At 37.3% G+C, this 20085-nt stretch overlaps 2 protein-coding genes across 5 annotated transcripts in view; one reads left to right on the top strand and one right to left on the bottom strand.

Moving 5' to 3' along the window:
- LOC106074353 (uncharacterized) overlaps window positions 1–3174 on the bottom strand; it is a 35908-nt gene extending 32734 nt beyond the window's left edge. For both annotated transcript variants that reach the window (XM_056005062.1, XM_056005063.1), the window contains exon 1: window positions 3030–3174. The gene's annotated coding sequence lies outside the window, so the exon portion shown is untranslated. The remainder of the gene's footprint in view (window positions 1–3029) is intronic.
- A 57-nt stretch (window positions 3175–3231) lies between these two features.
- The window catches only part of LOC106058724 (transient receptor potential channel-like), a 57823-nt gene continuing 40969 nt past the window's right edge, over window positions 3232–20085 (top strand). For all 3 annotated transcript variants that reach the window (XR_008773840.1, XM_056005039.1, XM_056005038.1), the window contains exons 1-3: window positions 3232–3340; window positions 18039–18107; window positions 18822–18921. Coding sequence is in view for 2 of the 3 variants with exons in the window: in XM_056005039.1 (XP_055861014.1) it covers window positions 3308–3340; window positions 18039–18107; window positions 18822–18921 (202 nt within the window). In the remaining variant the exon portion in view is untranslated. The remainder of the gene's footprint in view (window positions 3341–18038; window positions 18108–18821; window positions 18922–20085) is intronic.

Raw genomic sequence — 20085 nt, 5'->3', positions numbered from 1 at the left:
GTTCATTGTATCTCTCTCAAACGCTGAATTTCAAAAGGAGTTTACCCTTATAATATCCTTATAATACCCTTATAATATCCTTATAATATCCTTATAATACCCTTAACATAAAGCACCCAAGCCCAGAGATATTTCGCTGCCACTCTGCATAGAGATAATCGAATTTAAAAAAAAAGAAATAATATATATTTTTTTTAACATCTAGTCAAGTATTGAATTTCTTGGAGGCTCAGTCAAGAGAATAACATGAGAAACATTTTCTTTTCTTTTTTTTTCACCTTGTCAACTTCTTTCTTACTATTGACAAGTATGTGTTAAGACTTGCTTATTGCACCGAAAAAAACTTCTTAGACTGCAAAACTGAAAAGTGTTGAAAACATGGCTTTTAACCATGGCCTGACAGCAGTACACATGATCTCTCTGGTTTGTAAATACACATATTAGGCTTTACGTTACATCAGGTCTTGAAGAACACTTGAGAGAGAGAGAGAGAGAGAGCCAGATAGAGAGAAAAAAATATATATATATAAATATATATATATATATATATATATATATATATATATATATATATATATATATATATATATATAGAGAGAGAGAGAGAGAGAGAGACTGATATATTACATAATCTAAAAAAACATAATATATTTATTAACTTAAGTAATAAGACGTTTATAAACCCTATGGAGGGGGTTTAAATTCAAAATCCTTCAGAGGGGTAAACTAATAACCCACTTGGCTACGCTTATAGATTTTGGTGACTGTTAATTTGCTCTAGTGTTATATTGAATAGTTTTTTTATTTAACCACAAAACCCTCTGGAGGGGGTTTAACTTCAACAAGTTTAGGATGGGGGGGGGGACGCAGAGACCCTTGGTACGCTCTTAGAATTTTGTAACTGTCTCTTTATTTTTTTATTGAAGATGTGGTTTTGATTTTAAATTCAAAACCCACTGGAGGGAAGATTTTAAACTGAAAACCTATGGATAGCCGATTTTAAACTCACCCCACCCCATGTGCGACTGTCACAGAATTCATTGACTGTAGTTTGCTTAATTTTTTTTTGTATTAACTTCCAACCTCCCTTGACAACGATGGGGCAAGTAATTGTTTAAACATACATTTTCCGTCTGTTAACATTAAAAATTAAGAAAAAAGAAACAGTCACGAAATTCAAACATCCCACAGGTGCGGGAGAGATTTCATTTCGGAAGGGGGGCCACGTCCATGATCAATGGCCATTTCGCGAACAGGCTGGACAATGTGAAGCGGTTATGGCCAGTTTGCGGAATGGCCGGAGAGATCACGAACTGCGTGGCTTCGGTTGGTAAAAAATAATCAAGCTGTAACGTCAAATTTAACAACGTATAGAACTGTTTAGAAGAGGCCAAGGTGTTAATCTAACATAGTCATCAAGTTCCCACGAAAGAAAATTTAATTGTTTGTCACTTCATCACAGCTAGTCTGACACCCATTCACCCATTCAATATTAACATGGTCACATGACCTTCCTAGTGCCCGCCCACTTTACTTCAACTTCAATGTCACTAACTATGTCACTAAGTATGTTAGATCAAACATCGACAAAACATTAAAGGTCCAGACTTGTCGTTCTCAAGTTTTGTCTTCGGCATATTAGTTTAAAGTGGCTAGAAAACACAATGTTGCAGTTTGTGTCATAGCTTATCAGCATTGGAGGCTCAGAATTGTTGGTAAACACTCTTTTAGTAGTAAAATGTATACACATATTTTGTCTACTTTGTTATGTTTTATTTTTTATAGTAACATAGTTCAACCAAATATGTAAATGCATCGTTAAAAGGGGCATAATTACTTAACATCTGAAAGCCGGTACTTAATTATAACAGCTACAGAGAAATGATAATTATTCTTATGCAAAACCATGCTAGCCTGCTTTTAGAATGTACTCGGAATTATCTCCTATTAATCTTGACATTATTTTGACTGATTATAAGCATGTTGTAAGATTCACTACAATTGTATTCTACCTAAACTCTTAATTAGTGTTATTAGTATTGTAGAACATTAAATCATTAATACACATCTTTAGACTCAGATTAAGTATGAATTCTCATTTGAATTTATTAAAGAATTATAACTATTTAATGCAATCTACTACACAGATTTTTTTTTTCAAATTACCACGACTCTAAAAAATCCGTAAAAGAGATTGATTTCTAGTGCGACAAATGTTGCGAAAGCTTCGAAACTTTCCTTACAAGTAATAGGGATACACTCTAAACACGCAAAGATATCCCGCAAAATGAACTTATTTGAATAGATTTTGGTGTATGTTCTCATTACTATTAGCACGAGATTGTTTTTAAGAACGTTCAAGACTAATTCTGAAATTTGACATAACCTGATTTTGGAATTGAGCACTGAGTGGTCATTTTTTTGTTGTTAGCACTTAAACAAACATTTTAAAAACGTCGACAAAGTGGCATTATATTTTCATTTGAAGTATCTGTTGTTGTTTTTTTTAAAGATACAATACAAAACAGATAAATCACAAAAATAATGGATCTTTGAACGCCAACAACAAATCGCTATTAGGCTATTCGAATCGAATAATAAATTTTCTAGTTCTTTCCTTTTATCTTGTTTTATAATTTCTAAAATATTTGTTTACCATACAGATAGATATATTACATAATTGTAAAATAATTAAAATGTTAATTTTCTACGCATCCCTTTTGCAAGTGTATAATTTGTAATGCTTTTCTTTTTAATAAATAATAACTGCCAACAGAGTTCTATAGGAAATGATTGTTTTAATGAAGAAACCTTTTATTTTCCTCTGCAAGTGTATAGTACAAAGAATTACAGATGACAGCTTTATGACAAGAGTGCGCACGTGCAAATCAAAACTGGCTCACAGGTAAAGACGGAGACATAGTATTCATCTGACCTTGATGAGTGTGTACAGGTTGTAACTTTTATGCTAATGAATATTTTTTTTAAGTGAATGTTGCGCCATTTGATGTGAGACCTTATGAACCAACCTTGAGATCACACTGAGTCGATCTTTCACCGTGGTCTGCTCTCTATGAAGTGTTATAGATATCCATTCGTCCAGAATAATGTTCTTATATTCATTGAAAAACACATCACGTTTGCGGTAGAATATTTAACTTTTTTTTTTCAGTTTCAATAATAAAAAAAAGTATTTGGATAAAGTCCCTAGACAAGAATTCAAACGTCTTACAGCACAGACTTGACCAGAGACTGAAGCAAATATTCTCGTCTTTTATTTCCAAATCCCGTCACTGCTACTCGTTAAATGGACAATAAAGTTAGACCAGGTCAAGAAAATGTAAGTTTGATTTTACAGTTTTTGCTAATTTGCTTTAAAGTATTTTTATTTAACTAATCTAAAACAAAATAATGTTTTTTTCTGATAAAAGACACAAAACAAATAATAATGTAACACAAATGTATAGCAAATTATAAATAGATCCACTAAGAATTCAAAGGGTGTTACTCTATAAGAGAGTTTACTTAATAAAATCTAGATTTGGAAATAAAATGTAAAAAAAAAAAACAAACAATAACTATTCCTTCTTCTAAATGAAAGTAATAATGTTTCGAATGTGTCAATGTTTTACAAACACATTAAAAGTAAAAGTAGGTCAGAGAACGAAAAAACAACGGCAACAGGGACTAGCAGGTGTGTCAAACGTAGCTTAGAGTTGCCTTAGAACGGGATCTACAAAACTGTATCCTGCTATCGATATGGCATTGAGAACCTAGACATTACTGAACGTATTGTTATAGACCTGGTGGTGGCACAAATGGGGGTAGTGGTGTGTGTGTAGTCAGCCGACGCAAATCGCCCCAGGCCAGTGCTAGACGAGCGGTCAACCGTGACGATCTACGACTGTCAGCCGAGTCGAGTATCAACAGGACGGTTCGGGAAGGATCGCAGCGTCACGAGAGTTGTAGTCATCTGACCACCTAGAAACGTCGAGCGGCGTTCTGTCCGGTTCGAGAAGGCCAGTAGGGACCCTATATAAAGAGCGGAGGTGTCGTAGTCAGGTCGGTCGAGAAAAGGGGCTCAATACAGCACGGTTCACGGCAGGCGTTCAGACCCCGGTTCACTACAGTCCGGTCGACTACAGCACAGTTCAGCGGTGTGGTTCTGTACGGAGCATTACGACGGTTCAGTGCGGAGTACTGTCAAGTACAGTTGAGACGGCTGGCGTCTTGATCTTGGTCTGCGATCGAGTCCGACACAACGAGCCTAGTGTGTGAAGTCAGTCCTGAACTGTTGAACCCAGTGCAAGCCCGGAACGAGACGGAGAGGCCTGTGCAAGAGTTGATACGGCGGAACGGTGTTATCGGAGAGATATTTGTACAGTGTACGTGTTGCCAATTGTACAGTATTGGCTGTTATTTATTCAACTATTAAAGTGTTACGTTACTTTGGAGCCCTGAGTTGTCAAGTTCTTTAAGTTGGTGGTGTAAGGTGCAGTTTGCAGAGAGCCTGGATAGTGAGATTCGTAACAGTATATATTCAACACCATCATGTGATGGGCCTTGATCTTGTAGTTGTGTTGATGGCATTCTGATTTCAACAGATTACTCTGAACGTGTTTCTTGTACGGGTGTATTCGATGCGTTTCAACAACTACGTAACAAGACCTACACATTAAGAAGGTTAAAGGACAAAGTCCAGACCGTTAGATACTTGAATAAAGTTGAATGCAGAAAGGTCACAGTCGAGCCTCTGTCCGTAATGCGATGTTGCTACCTTCAAATTGAAACACCAACTGACGAACACTAACATATATACATTAGAACACAATAAGTCGTCACGTCACTAAATGTCGCGTTCAAAGTCCGTCAACTATGGTGCGTCTCAATACTAAGAGTCTAACATTTAATAAGAGTGTTCTCAAAATATATTGTATTTATTCCTAGCATGTCTAAAAGCAGATTACTAAATTGACGTTTGTAATAATGTATTGTTATAGATTTTTTGTTGAATATCTACAATTTTATTTAGTCTTAAAAGTTTTCACAAGTTGCAGTTTCGTCTCTATCGTATTGTACATAGGGAACATATACACATTTTTATGACTTTTAATTTTAAAAGTTCTAGTCCTGTCTTATTTCTATCTGTGGCTCAGTCTGAAGCATAAGTCAACAATAAGCTTCCTCCCGGCTTCTCATTAAAAAAAAAAAAGAGTTAATACATTTCAATCCAATTTAGTTTATTTTAGTGACTTTGTTGCATGTTAATGAAGTTTATAACTATTCTTTCTTTAGTCATTGTTTTTTAAATTTGTTATGCATTCATTGATGTTTTTTTTTACTAATAGAGAATCAATATTTTTTTAGAAACCAAATGGGAGGCAAGAAACTAAATCAATGAAAGAGATCCTACGTAAAATACCAACATTAAAGAATGAAATTACTAATAGTAAAAAGGAGCAGCCTATGAATAAATCTAATAGTAACACTGTTGGTGATACCTCAATTCCCAGTGCATCATCATCTGACTTAAGCCTTGAAAGTGCATCTATTCAACAACTTCTGACTGAAACAGATGATTCAGTTAAAGCCATACACGAGAAAAATGCAGAGGTCATTCAAACAGCAAGCAGAGAAGGCAATCAAACAGCCAGCAAAAAGGACACTCAAACAGCCTTCAGAGAAGACAATCAAACAGCTATTATTGAGGCCAAGCAAACAGCCAGTAGTGAGCCCAATCAAACAGCTAGAAGTGATATGAGAGAAACAGTCAGGAGTGAGCCCAAGCAAACAGCTAGAAGTGATATGAATGAAACAGCCAGGAGTGAGCCCAAGCAAACAGCTAGAAGTGATATGAATGAAACAGTCAGGAGTGAGCCCAATCAAACAGCTAGAAGTGATATGAATGAAACAGTCAGGAGTGAGCCCAATCAAACAGCTAGAAGTGATATGAATGAAACAGCCAGGAGTGAGCACAAGCAAACAGCTAGAAGTAATATGAATGAAAACGTCACGAGTGAGCCCACTCAAACTGCCGGAAGTGAGAACAAAAAAACAGCTCGTACTGAAATTAATCAACCAACCAATAGTAAGACCAAGCGAACAGCCAGCATAGAGACCCGGCAAACATCCAGCAGTGCTGCATCTGAGACTACAGGCACAAAAGATGAAAAAACTCAGATACTTCAGAGTAAAACTAAAAAGAGTGGTTCTACTCCGAGTCAAGAAACTATGAATGATGGAGAGACACAAAAGAATAAAAGGCCCAAAACAGTTCTACCGAATACTAAAACGAAATGTAACAAAGGACAGCTTGAACAAATTTTGATCAAGGTTATAACAGACGCAAAGTTCAAAACGGAAAACCAAGAGAAAGTAACGAAAAAAAAGATAAACTAATCTTGTCATTGTATTTTGAAACTAAGTTGTTTCTTAATGAAAACTGACTTCTCAACAGTGTTTCACTTAGTTTAGATCAGGCATGTAATGACATTTTTAATAGATCTAGAGCAGTGGTCTTGAACGGGGGCGCTATCGCCACCTTGGGGGCGTTGTCGACATTTTGGGGGGGCGCCGGTAGCCAAAGGGGCTGTAGGGGCGTGGGGGGGGCGCTGGGCACAATAGGGGGCGGTAAGGGGGCGCTGGACATAAAGGGAGAAAGAAGAAACGTAAGGTGCACTAAACAAAAGAAATTTTTAAAAATTCTTCAAAATTAAAGCTGGCAAACTATATAGAGACAAATTCTAGTTAGCTTGCTTCAAATTTAAGAACAGAAACAGCGTTAGAATGGAGTTCGGAAATCCCATTTTCTATTTTTAAATACTTACTCTTTTGCTGTAATTGTAGGGCATCTATTGTCCTTAGATCTTGAGCAGCTTAAAACGTTTAAGATTCGATAAACAAACTAGGTGATAAGCCTTTTAGATTATAGTTATTTTTATCTACATATGTTAATATATTGATATGTAAATGTTAATTGAAAAAAAAAGTTAAAGCTAACATTCAAATAGAATAATTTTACCTTTTTTTAAACAAAAAAAAAACAAAAAACCTTGACAAAGTGTTGTTACGACAACTCGCTGGTATGGAATGTCATATTGTTAAGAATTTTAGTGAATTGACACTAGATAAAAAGTATTCCAATGTTCTAATATGAATGACGGCATTTTCAGATGAGGTTAAATGAAACCAAGTCGGCTTCAAGAACATAGCATTATCCCAATATAATTTAAGAATATTCATGAACCATTATACAAATGTACAATTAAAACAATATATAAAAAAAAACGGCAAAGCAGATTATGTTTTAGTGGTTTCTTAGAAAAATGCATTGATTTTTTAAAATTCTTATTATATTGTTTGAAAAGTGATTAAAACTAAAACTATTTTTTTAAACATATGTTACAAAAAGACTTTTTTCTGTTAGGATGAAATTTTATTTCAAAATTGTCTAGTTATGTAGCTTATAAAGACATATAGGGAACCATCAGTGGTTGGACAATGGCTTCATAAGTAATATAGAATAAAGAACAGATCTATTCACTACTGATCTTGTGAGTTATGATACACAGGCAACATGTTAAGAAAGGTTTAGCCCGCAATTTCATTTCAATTTGAATCTAATTATAAAAATTGTAAATAAAATAGAAACCCATGCCGAAAATGCCCGAAAATAATCTTATCTTTCAACATCTTTGTGAAACAAATAATGAAAAAGATGTTAGACTCTTGTTGTAAACGGAAGTTCGCAGGATTTCGAAAGGGTTTTGTTATTGCTCGTTTTGTTCAACGGTTGGCGGTGACTTCAAGCTGGCTAAAAAATGGTTCTCCGTGGTAGGCATCTAACGCAAATGAATGAAACTAACCTCCGACTGCAAGGAAAGAAATATACTGTCATTGATTATATCATTATTTCTTTTATCGAGATACTACATCTATTTTAAAGAGTTTTACAATCTCACATAACTTGTTTATTGACAAATGATTTACTGCCCAAGGACACCGATATCTATGCAATTGTAAATGTAAATAAATAAAAAAAAATTAAATTAAATATAAATGACAATTTATATTAAACATCTGTTACCGATGTTTATATATAGTTGCAAGAAAAAATAGATTTACAAAATTATGTCTTCAGTAAAAAAGAATGTTGCAATTGGAGACACAACAGAGATGTGGCTGCATTTAAATGTTTCAGTAAAATTCCAAAACTGTGGTCGAAAATGAGATTTTTTTTTTAGCTTTTCCTTGAACATACATGGAATACCTAGAGTTAGTGCTAACACACAAAGAAGCAACATAAATAAGCAAAGAAATAGAATGGATGTAGCCACTAGAGGTGACCTTAGCCTTGCTTTGGCTAATTTAAAGCTTGAAATTTCTAATATTGTCAGACTGCAGGAGGCACAAGGTTCCCATTAGCTTAATTTCATTTTGTAGTGAATTCAGCAATAATAATGTTTATATTAAAAATAAATTTACAATTAAATCTAAAAACAGTAGGCCCTAATATTCCAAAACTTAAAAGGGGACTATTCTTAGGATTTGAAAGAAAGTCATGACAATCACATTAATTTTTTTGTGTAATGACAGCAAATTAATTGACAATTTTTGTATAATGATAATATAGGTAATGCCTTCGATACCGATACAGCAATTTCCCCTCTCTTTTTTATGATGATGTGTCTAATGTAAATATATATGTTGATATCTAGTTACTTAATCGTATATGTATGAATGTACTATATGTATAAATGTATGTGTATATGTATGTATGTATTGTTACAAATGAACAGTGATAGGTAGAGGTCAACGTATGACCCCGGCGAGATGACACAGCAGCGAGTGTCCTCTGGAATCTACATGTACAAACAAAGACAGGATGTGACGTGCCCTCACGTGTTGTTCCAGGGGACGAACAGATCTAAGTAGGGGGACAGTTACTAATGAATAGTGACAGATAGAGGTCACTACGTGTGACCCCAACTTGATGACACTGCAGCCGATGTTTTCTGGAATCTACATGTATAAACAAAGACAGGATGTGACGTTTCCTCACGTGTTATTTCAGAGGATACTAGCCGTGTTTGTGCAACTTTGGACAAGCGATTAGGGACTCTATATAAGCCAGAGAGTTAATGTTAAAGTCAGTCGTATGGAGTCGTGAGTGAGCCGTTACAGTCGATACAGACGATGTAAGACGTGTGCGGCTCTGTGGAAGAGAAATGTGTACGACTCGATGCAAGTTAACTAGGGTAGAGTTAACTGGAGTGGACTACTGTCGTTAAAGTCTATACAGCGAACTACAGTGGACTTGAGCTGTTACAGTCGATACAGTCGATGTAAGACGTGTGCGGCTCTGATTCGGTAGACTTGAGTACGACTTGGTTCAGCTTTGGGAGACCTGGAGCGACACTGGGAAGTGTGTCGTTGGTCTGTTCTGTGGAATACGGCTCGAGGAAAGTTGAGAAGAGAGGAATTGCAACGAAGTGAAGAGATGAATTGCAACGAAGTATAGCTAACTGTAAACTGACAGATATTGTACAGTCTTCTACGCTACATGTTACAGTAACGAATTGTTAGAGTTAATAGTCATTAAAGTTATATGATACTGAAAGTTTAGTCGTCAAGTTCTTTGCTGTGTTTTTATTTGTGTGCCAACTAATACATCTAGCCAGAAGATTCAGAAATACGTAACAATTGGTGTCAGAAGTGGGATCTTTCTGGCTAGAATGTGCTCCATCAAACTTCTTAATGAACTTGACATGAAAGAACTTAGACAAGAGCTTCGAGAAAGAGGTCTACAGCTTAACGGAAATAAGGAAACGCTAACAGCACGTCTCAGACAAGCCCTGTTGGAGGAAGATGAGAATCCAGACACTTGCCAATTTGAAATCAAACCTAATACGATGGAGCTCCTGAGAACTTTGCAATACAAAATGAACTCGGTGAAAGAGAGCATTAAGGAGATAAAATCAGAAATAAACACTAGATTTTCTTCATTTAACCAGTTGATTAAAGTCATGAATGAGAATGAACAAATAGCTACCACGCCCAACAAGACTGAAGAACAAACAGATACGATAAAAGATCAAACGAGAATCATGATGAACGAGCTACTGAACACTCAGCAGTATCAGATTGAGTCGACAGATGAAAGAACTACACCATTGATGAACAGCGAACAATTGTCCAACCAAGAATGTGGCGATACAGACAATTACGATAGGGATGCTGGTGATGGCTGTGCTGTCTGTGACTGTGATAGTAAACCAAACGAATGTGGCTCACAAGAAATGAATAGAGACGGTAGCTGTTACTATTTCAACGAAAAGCAGAATGAGACCGCTGAAGAAACAATAGAAGAGACCTATAGTTTGACCGAAGCTTTAGCTACAGATATACCTGATATGAGTACCTCAACCAGCCAAACAGATCAAGACAACGTTGGGTCTGCGTCCAAGCCTGTTGCTGTGGGCCTTAAAGACTTCTGTCTATCTGTCATGGTCTACGAGAGGAACTCGAAGCTGGATTATTGCACCCATGCGTTTGACAAGAACTGTACGTACGTAGCTATGCAAGAAGACTGTGAATGCTTAGAAATACACCAACAAGCTCTAGACTTAACAGAAGCTTGTACAGCTATCAAGGTAGGCGCGAGAAGCCCTGGTGATAGTCAAGGAATTACAATAGAAACTGATGCTGAAGTTGATGGACCTTTGCACGTTGAATGTTATCAACCTGCCCCACAGTCGAGTCCTCCAGACTCGGATGAAGGTGATGACGTGTTTGACAACTTGCCTTCAAGTGGACTTGCAGCTCATTCGCAAAGCACCCATCGAAGAATAATGCTGAAGCAACTTGTTCGATCAACAGTCTTGATGACTACAGCCATGAAATGCAATACCTTCCTATGTGCTAAGTGGCTGCCATCAGCATTGATCGACAAGAAAGTGAGACGACAACGACATCAAAGCAACCAAAACAATATCAAATGTAGGAGGCGGAGAAAGCGACACATGCAGAGTGCAACGTGGATGGCTCCAACAAGATCAAGATACAAGAACACCCCTTCTCCCACTGATAGACCCCCACCTGCACTGATGAAACTCAACAGCCCATGTTGTTAGAAAACAAGCCCACCACTTCTCCCACCGATAGACCCCACCTGCACTAATGAAACCCCACAGCCCATGTTTTTAGAAAGATTCTGTCCGGGACCATAAACCAACGAAGAAAGCCTTACGAATCAGTTGAAAGTGTGAAGCCACTAAAGAATAATCTAAGAACATTCCTCATGAGAATAGGTTAATGAAGTATAACAGAGGTTTTAGAAGAACAATAATCAAGTCAGAAGCAAGAAGGACAGAACTAGTGTAAGATGTCAGAACTGTAGTGAGTAACCATCTGTGACAGAACTGTACAAGAAGATCAACCCAACAGGCATCGTACAAACCCAAAGTCAGTTGCTGTTGTTTAAAAGAAGAGCATGTGAATATTGCTGTACTGTGATGAACCTAGTTATCTCTGAAGAAGCTCTGTAAAAAGATGCTTGAAAATGTAAAACTCAGCCAGTGAAGCACGAACTCGTTAGAATGCTGATGAATTTTCTCGACAAGAGTGCCCAATGTCGTCATCTGAAGGTCGATGCTTCCATACCAAGATTGATGAAAACATTTGTGAGGAACTGCTGAAAAATGAGGATTTGGCTCCCATTCTTCTATGGAAAGAAGATGGACAACTGCCAGATTGAAAGAACATCTCTGAGAAGGGGGCAACCACCAAAGCTTCCTTCTTGATCGTCGATCGATTTCATCAGTATCGTGGTGAAGTAGAATCTGTTCGGGACGAACAGATCTAAGAAGGGGGCAGTGTTACAAATGAACAGTGATAGGTAGAGGTCAACGTATGACCCCGGCGAGATGACACAGCAGCGAGTGTCCTCTGGAATCTACATGTACAAACAAAGACAGGATGTGACGTGCCCTCACGTGTTGTTCCAGGGGACGAACAGATCTAAGTAGGGGGACAGTTACTAATGAATAGTGACAGATAGAGGTCACTACGTGTGACCCCAACTTGATGACACTGCAGCCGATGTTTTCTGGAATCTACATGTATAAACAAAGACAGGATGTGACGTTTCCTCACGTGTTATTTCAGAGGATACTAGCCGTGTTTGTGCAACTTTGGACAAGCGATTAGGGACTCTATATAAGCCAGAGAGTTAATGTTAAAGTCAGTCGTATGGAGTCGTGAGTGAGCCGTTACAGTCGATACAGACGATGTAAGACGTGTGCGGCTCTGTGGAAGAGAAATGTGTACGACTCGATGCAAGTTAACTAGGGTAGAGTTAACTGGAGTGGACTACTGTCGTTAAAGTCTATACAGCGAACTACAGTGGACTTGAGCTGTTACAGTCGATACAGTCGATGTAAGACGTGTGCGGCTCTGATTCGGTAGACTTGAGTACGACTTGGTTCAGCTTTGGGAGACCTGGAGCGACACTGGGAAGTGTGTCGTTGGTCTGTTCTGTGGAATACGGCTCGAGGAAAGTTGAGAAGAGAGGAATTGCAACGAAGTGAAGAGATGAATTGCAACGAAGTATAGCTAACTGTAAACTGACAGATATTGTACAGTCTTCTACGCTACATGTTACAGTAACGAATTGTTAGAGTTAATAGTCATTAAAGTTATATGATACTGAAAGTTTAGTCGTCAAGTTCTTTGCTGTGTTTTTATTTGTGTGCCAACTAATACATCTAGCCAGAAGATTCAGAAATACGTAACAATTGGTGTCAGAAGTGGGATCTTTCTGGCTAGAATGTGCTCCATCAAACTTCTTAATGAACTTGACATGAAAGAACTTAGACAAGAGCTTCGAGAAAGAGGTCTACAGCTTAACGGAAATAAGGAAACGCTAACAGCACGTCTCAGACAAGCCCTGTTGGAGGAAGATGAGAATCCAGACACTTGCCAATTTATAATCAAACCTAATACGATGGAGCTCCTGAGAACTTTGCAATACAAAATGAACTCGGTGAAAGAGAGCATTAAGGAGATAGAATCAGAAATAAACACTAGATTTTCTTCATTTAACCAGTTGATTAAAGTCATGAATGAGAATGAACAAATAGCTACCACGCCCAACAAGACTGAAGAACAAACAGATACGATAAAAGATCAAACGAGAATCATGATGAACGAGCTACTGAACACTCAGCAGTATCAGATTGAGTCGACAGATGAAAGAACTACACCATTGATGAACAGCGAACAATTGTCCAACCAAGAATGTGGCGATACAGACAATTACGATAGGGATGCTGGTGATGGCTGTGCTGTCTGTGACTGTGATAGTAAACCAAACGAATGTGGCTCACAAGAAATGAATAGAGACGGTAGCTGTTACTATTTCAACGAAAAGCAGAATGAGACCGCTGAAGAAACAATAGAAGAGACCTATAGTTTGACCGAAGCTTTAGCTACAGATATACCTGATATGAGTACCTCAACCAGCCAAACAGATCAAGACAACGTTGGGTCTGCGTCCAAGCCTGTTGCTGTGGGCCTTAAAGACTTCTGTCTATCTGTCATGGTCTACGAGAGGAACTCGAAGCTGGATTATTGCACCCATGCGTTTGACAAGAACTGTACGTACGTAGCTATGCAAGAAGACTGTGAATGCTTAGAAATACACCAACAAGCTCTAGACTTAACAGAAGCTTGTACAGCTATCAAGGTAGGCGCGAGAAGCCCTGGTGATAGTCAAGGAATTACAATAGAAACTGATGCTGAAGTTGATGGACCTTTGCACGTTGAATGTTATCAACCTGCCCCACAGTCGAGTCCTCCAGACTCGGATGAAGGTGATGACGTGTTTGACAACTTGCCTTCAAGTGGACTTGCAGCTCATTCGCAAAGCACCCATCGAAGAATAATGCTGAAGCAACTTGTTCGATCAACAGTCTTGATGACTACAGCCATGAAATGCAATACCTTCCTATGTGCTAAGTGGCTGCCATCAGCATTGATCGACAAGAAAGTGAGACGACAACGACATCAAAGCAACCAAAACAATATCAAATGTAGGAGGCGGAGAAAGCGACACATGCAGAGTGCAACGTGGATGGCTCCAACAAGATCAAGATACAAGAACACCCCTTCTCCCACTGATAGACCCCCACCTGCACTGATGAAACTCAACAGCCCATGTTGTTAGAAAACAAGCCCACCACTTCTCCCACCGATAGACCCCACCTGCACTAATGAAACCCCACAGCCCATGTTTTTAGAAAGATTCTGTCCGGGACCATAAACCAACGAAGAAAGCCTTACGAATCAGTTGAAAGTGTGAAGCCACTAAAGAATAATCTAAGAACATTCCTCATGAGAATAGGTTAATGAAGTATAACAGAGGTTTTAGAAGAACAATAATCAAGTCAGAAGCAAGAAGGACAGAACTAGTGTAAGATGTCAGAACTGTAGTGAGTAACCATCTGTGACAGAACTGTACAAGAAGATCAACCCAACAGGCATCGTACAAACCCAAAGTCAGTTGCTGTTGTTTAAAAGAAGAGCATGTGAATATTGCTGTACTGTGATGAACCTAGTTATCTCTGAAGAAGCTCTGTAAAAAGATGCTTGAAAATGTAAAACTCAGCCAGTGAAGCACGAACTCGTTAGAATGCTGATGAATTTTCTCGACAAGAGTGCCCAATGTCGTCATCTGAAGGTCGATGCTTCCATACCAAGATTGATGAAAACATTTGTGAGGAACTGCTGAAAAATGAGGATTTGGCTCCCATTCTTCTATGGAAAGAAGATGGACAACTGCCAGATTGAAAGAACATCTCTGAGAAGGGGGCAACCACCAAAGCTTCCTTCTTGATCGTCGATCGATTTCATCAGTATCGTGGTGAAGTAGAATCTGTTCGGGACGAACAGATCTAAGAAGGGGGCAGTGTTACAAATGAACAGTGATAGGTAGAGGTCAACGTATGACCCCGGCGAGATGACACAGCAGCGAGTGTCCTCTGGAATCTACATGTACAAACAAAGACAGGATGTGACGTGCCCTCACGTGTTGTTCCAGGGGACGAACAGATCTAAGTAGGGGGACAGTTACTAATGAATAGTGACAGATAGAGGTCACTACGTGTGACCCCAACTTGATGACACTGCAGCCGATGTTTTCTGGAATCTACATGTATAAACAAAGACAGGATGTGACGTTTCCTCACGTGTTATTTCAGAGGATACTAGCCGTGTTTGTGCAACTTTGGACAAGCGATTAGGGACTCTATATAAGCCAGAGAGTTAATGTTAAAGTCAGTCGTATGGAGTCGTGAGTGAGCCGTTACAGTCGATACAGACGATGTAAGACGTGTGCGGCTCTGTGGAAGAGAAATGTGTACGACTCGATGCAAGTTAACTAGGGTAGAGTTAACTGGAGTGGACTACTGTCGTTAAAGTCTATACAGCGAACTACAGTGGACTTGAGCTGTTACAGTCGATACAGTCGATGTAAGACGTGTGCGGCTCTGATTCGGTAGACTTGAGTACGACTTGGTTCAGCTTTGGGAGACCTGGAGCGACACTGGGAAGTGTGTCGTTGGTCTGTTCTGTGGAATACGGCTCGAGGAAAGTTGAGAAGAGAGGAATTGCAACGAAGTGAAGAGATGAATTGCAACGAAGTATAGCTAACTGTAAACTGACAGATATTGTACAGTCTTCTACGCTACATGTTACAGTAACGAATTGTTAGAGTTAATAGTCATTAAAGTTATATGATACTGAAAGTTTAGTCGTCAAGTTCTTTGCTGTGTTTTTATTTGTGTGCCAACTAATACATCTAGCCAGAAGATTCAGAAATACGTAACAGTATGTATGTGTGAATGTATGAATATATTTATGTATGTATGTATGTTGGTATATATATATATATATATATATATATATATATCATGGGCGTAGCCAGGATTTTTTTCGGGGGGGGGGTTTGGGGAGGGGGGTTTCCCCCCCGACCCCCCCCCCCCCGCAAATTTTTTTTTAATATGTATTTATGTGTGTGTGTGTGTACATAATCTTTATTGCATTCTGACCCTTCATTCTTTCGGAAGACGTTTATTGTGCCCTAGAATAGGTTCTTCCATGAGTTAGTGGAAAACTTGTAGATTCCCCGCCAATACTAGCAAGGGGGTCTGGGGGAGCGCTAGGAGCCCCAGCGCGGGGCGAAGCCCCTCCGTCAAGCACTATTTCTAATATTGAAAGCCAACAAAATGCATATTCCGAGGTATCTACAGTGCATTTTCCTGCTATTAAAATGTTTTATTTCAAAAACCTAATGTGCTATTCTTACTGACTTAGACCCTACCGCGCCGTTCGGAGCATTTGACGTCAAGCTGTTTCCATAAAAATCTGTCACTGGTAATGTCTGAACCCTCTTCCCACTTGCCTTGATGACCTCAATGAATGAGTGGCGTCAAGTTGTACTAGGATATCATTGCAACTCTTCTTATGCGTAATTCATTTTGTCGGAGAACATGTCCCGCAAACCTCATGCGTCGCTCTCTCACAAGCTTACTAAGGGGTTGACTCCCAGTTCTGCATAGGATTTTCTTGATTTAAACCCGATCTCTATAACTGACTCCTAAAATCTGTCTTAGCCATCTTTGTTGAGCCACATTTAGTGTTTTTCAATTTCGGCAGATGACTATTCACTGCAGTTTATTAAAGGAGCCCTGCCACTGGTAAAAATGTGTAACCACTCTTGAATACGCTCTTGGAATTAAGTGACTGTAGTTTGCTTTAGATTTTATATCGAAAATAGAAGTTTTATCGTCAAAATCATCTGTTGGGGGTTTTCCACCTTAAAATGCTCTGTAGCGATCTTAAACTCAAAACCATCTGGAGGGGTTTTAAACTTTAAACAAACGCCATCTGTAGAAGAGGGGTTTAAACTCAAAACCCCTGATTGGATTGGCTACGCTCAAATAATTTTAGTGTGTCATTTGCTTTTTTTTTATATTGAAGAGGTATTTTTAGCATTAAACCCTTCTGAATGGGGGTTTAAAATCAAAACCCCTTTTGGCAACGCTCATAGCATTTTTATTGCGTAATTTGATTTTTTTTCTTACACTGAAGTTGTATTTTTTAGCCTCAAACCCCCCTGGCGGGGGTTTAAACTCAAAACCCCTTTGGGTGCGTTCATAGATTTTAGTGTGAGTAATTTGCTTTTATTTATATTGAAGAAGTACTTTTTAGCTTCAAACTCCACTGGAGGGGAGTTTAAACTCAAAACCCCTTTGACTACACTCAAAACATTTTGAGTGTATAATTAGCTTTATTTTTATTATTAAAGCGGTATTTTTTACCTTCAAACCCCGCTGAAGTGGGGTTTAAACTAAAAACTAAGTCAAAACCCATTTAGCTACGCTCATAACATTTTGAGTGCGTAATTAACTTTTTTTTATATTGAAGAGGGGGTTTATCGTAAATTTTGGAGGGGGTTTTAAAATCAAAATCTGTGCTCTTGGAATTAGGGGATTTTCGTTTGCATTTTTGTTTTGTTTTGTTTTATAGAAGAGGGGGGGTTAACTGCAAAACCCCCAAGTAGGGGGGTTTAAAACTCAAAACCCCTAGTAGGGGGTTTTAAACTCAAAACCCCTGGTAGGGGTTTTTAAACTCGAACCCATCTGGTAGGGGGTTTTAAACTCAAAACCCCCTGGTAAGGGGTTTTAAACTCAAAACCCCATTGGTTGTGCTGGGGCAATTGATGGTTTAGTATTAAAATCTCACCTAAAATAAACAAATCAATGCAAAAAATCATTCACTAAATTCCGATCCCCCCAGGGGGGGGGATTTCATTTCGGGGGGGGTGTTTGAACCCCAAACCCCCCCCCTGGCTACGCCCATGATATATATATATATATATATATATATATATATATATATATATATATATATATATATATATATATATATATATATATGTAAGTATATTACATTACTTTTTTTTTACATTTCATTTATAGAAGAAATGGAAGCAAGTCTTTAAAAACTCAAGGTTGTGGGACGCTGAAGAAAAAGAAGCGTATTGTCCGGTATGTTGATTGACAAAAGAAATTGCCAATCTGAAATTCCTGACTCACTATAAATGCACTTACAAACTCATCATCAATTCTATACATAATGTTTATCACATTATTTCGTTAAATTACAAACTACATACCTACAAGTGGTGTCTGCTTGAAGGTTGATAAATTTGTGAACAGGAAGTTTTTTTAAGTTTCTGCATAGAAAAGTAAAAAAAATGAAATAGAAATAAAACTTTTTTTTCCCACTACTAAATTTGAAAAACTAAATTTATTTAACAATCGTCCACTGTTATGCGTGTTTACAAACTAAGCTCTAAGTACCATAGAGAGTATACTTCTGTGACTCAATTATGGTATTTAAATTATTTTAAGTGTTCAAGATATATAAAGTGTGTTGATATTTGTATGATTTCTATTAAAATATTTTAATATTTAATTCATAAAGAAGAATTCTCTTATCTCTCTACTTAAACGTTGTATCTTCGTCCTACATTGGACTTGATTTTATTGACCACTCACTCAGATTGGGACACAATGACTACAATGTGTGAAGCTATGCTTCAGAAAGGTTTAGCCGCAGACATTCGGTGATTTTACCTAACTTTTTATGTCTTTAGAAATGAACGATTGAATAAAAAAATGTAGATACAAACCTACAGCTTTTAATTTCTTAGATTATAAAAATCCAAACTACTAAAATATTTTGAATTTTTATTCTAGATCATAATAAAGCTTATTGGATCCATTCCTCTTAGGAGCAAGGAATTCTTCTATGTTCAAGAATTTTTCGAAGATTTAAAGCAATTTCTGAAAGAGACAGGCAAGATCAATATAGTTAATAGAGTTAATGAAACGTTGTCTTGTTTCTGATATATTTATAGCTACCTTTATGTTTTTGGAAGGTTTTATTTTCTGTTTTAAGTATAAGATGTGGTTTATGTTCCATAAAAAGTTTACTGGTGGCTCTGTTCAATAGATATTGAAAAAAAGATGAAATAAATAAAATATATTTATTTAGTGTTTATTTTTAATATTTATTCGATATTTAAAATGAAGTTTAAATATGGAAAGTAACTTAACCATATCATTTTTTAATAGTAGACAAATGTTAGGAAAAAAAGTCAAAAGTATAGGGCTTAATGTGTAACAGGCTGTGTTTATTATGGACATCTTCTAAGCATATTGAAATATTTCGTGTTTTAATTATAATTTCAAGATTTTAAGACTCAAACTAATATCAAATATTTTATAGACACTCAAAATGATTACAGTGCGATGCGAATCAAATACGCTGAGTTACCCGTGGCCCGCGTGTCTTAATTTGCATATCACTGATATAGTCGGTGTGTTTTGGAAATAAACAAAATAATAATGTTATAAGTAAAGCGAATGTAAATGTAAAAATTGTTTGAATGGAGATTATTAAAATAGCTAAACGACCTTAAATCCATCTTTAAGAAAAACACTTGCTGGTAGGACTACATATATTTAGAACTAGATCTAAAGTCTAGATAATACTAAAATAGATGAAGATCTACTATTATAAGAGGGAATTTAAGGGCTCAGTAAGTTTATTAATTGTTGTTTGTTAGTATATTAAATATCCCCCATATAGAGCCTCATTTAGCCATTCCAATCATAGTGTGCTAACACAAGGCATGTTAGGTGCGCGCAAAACATGAATGGAACTAATACAATTTATGTCAACACGACTAAAGTCACATTTTGCAGCTAGATCTAGAGCGAACGAATTTATGTAAACATATTTTTGAAACACTAATTTGAAGGTTCATTGTATTAAATAATGATATGAATAGACTATATTTTGTATGTTCATTTGTTAAAGTAGAAAAACTATCTTTACGAAAAATAGCTGTAACCTTCACGAGAGGCTATGTAATGAGCATGCGTGACATTTTGGTAGCGTCTAATGTAAGAATCGCGACACACCATGAATTGCTATTAAATGTACGTCAAGACGGAT

This window comes from Biomphalaria glabrata, chromosome 11, assembly GCF_947242115.1.
Source record: "Biomphalaria glabrata chromosome 11, xgBioGlab47.1, whole genome shotgun sequence".
In the NCBI taxonomy this organism is placed as follows: domain Eukaryota; kingdom Metazoa; phylum Mollusca; class Gastropoda; family Planorbidae; genus Biomphalaria; species Biomphalaria glabrata.
The sequence above is the reverse complement of the archived record's forward strand: the minus strand, read 5'-3'. Positions and strand labels throughout refer to the sequence as shown.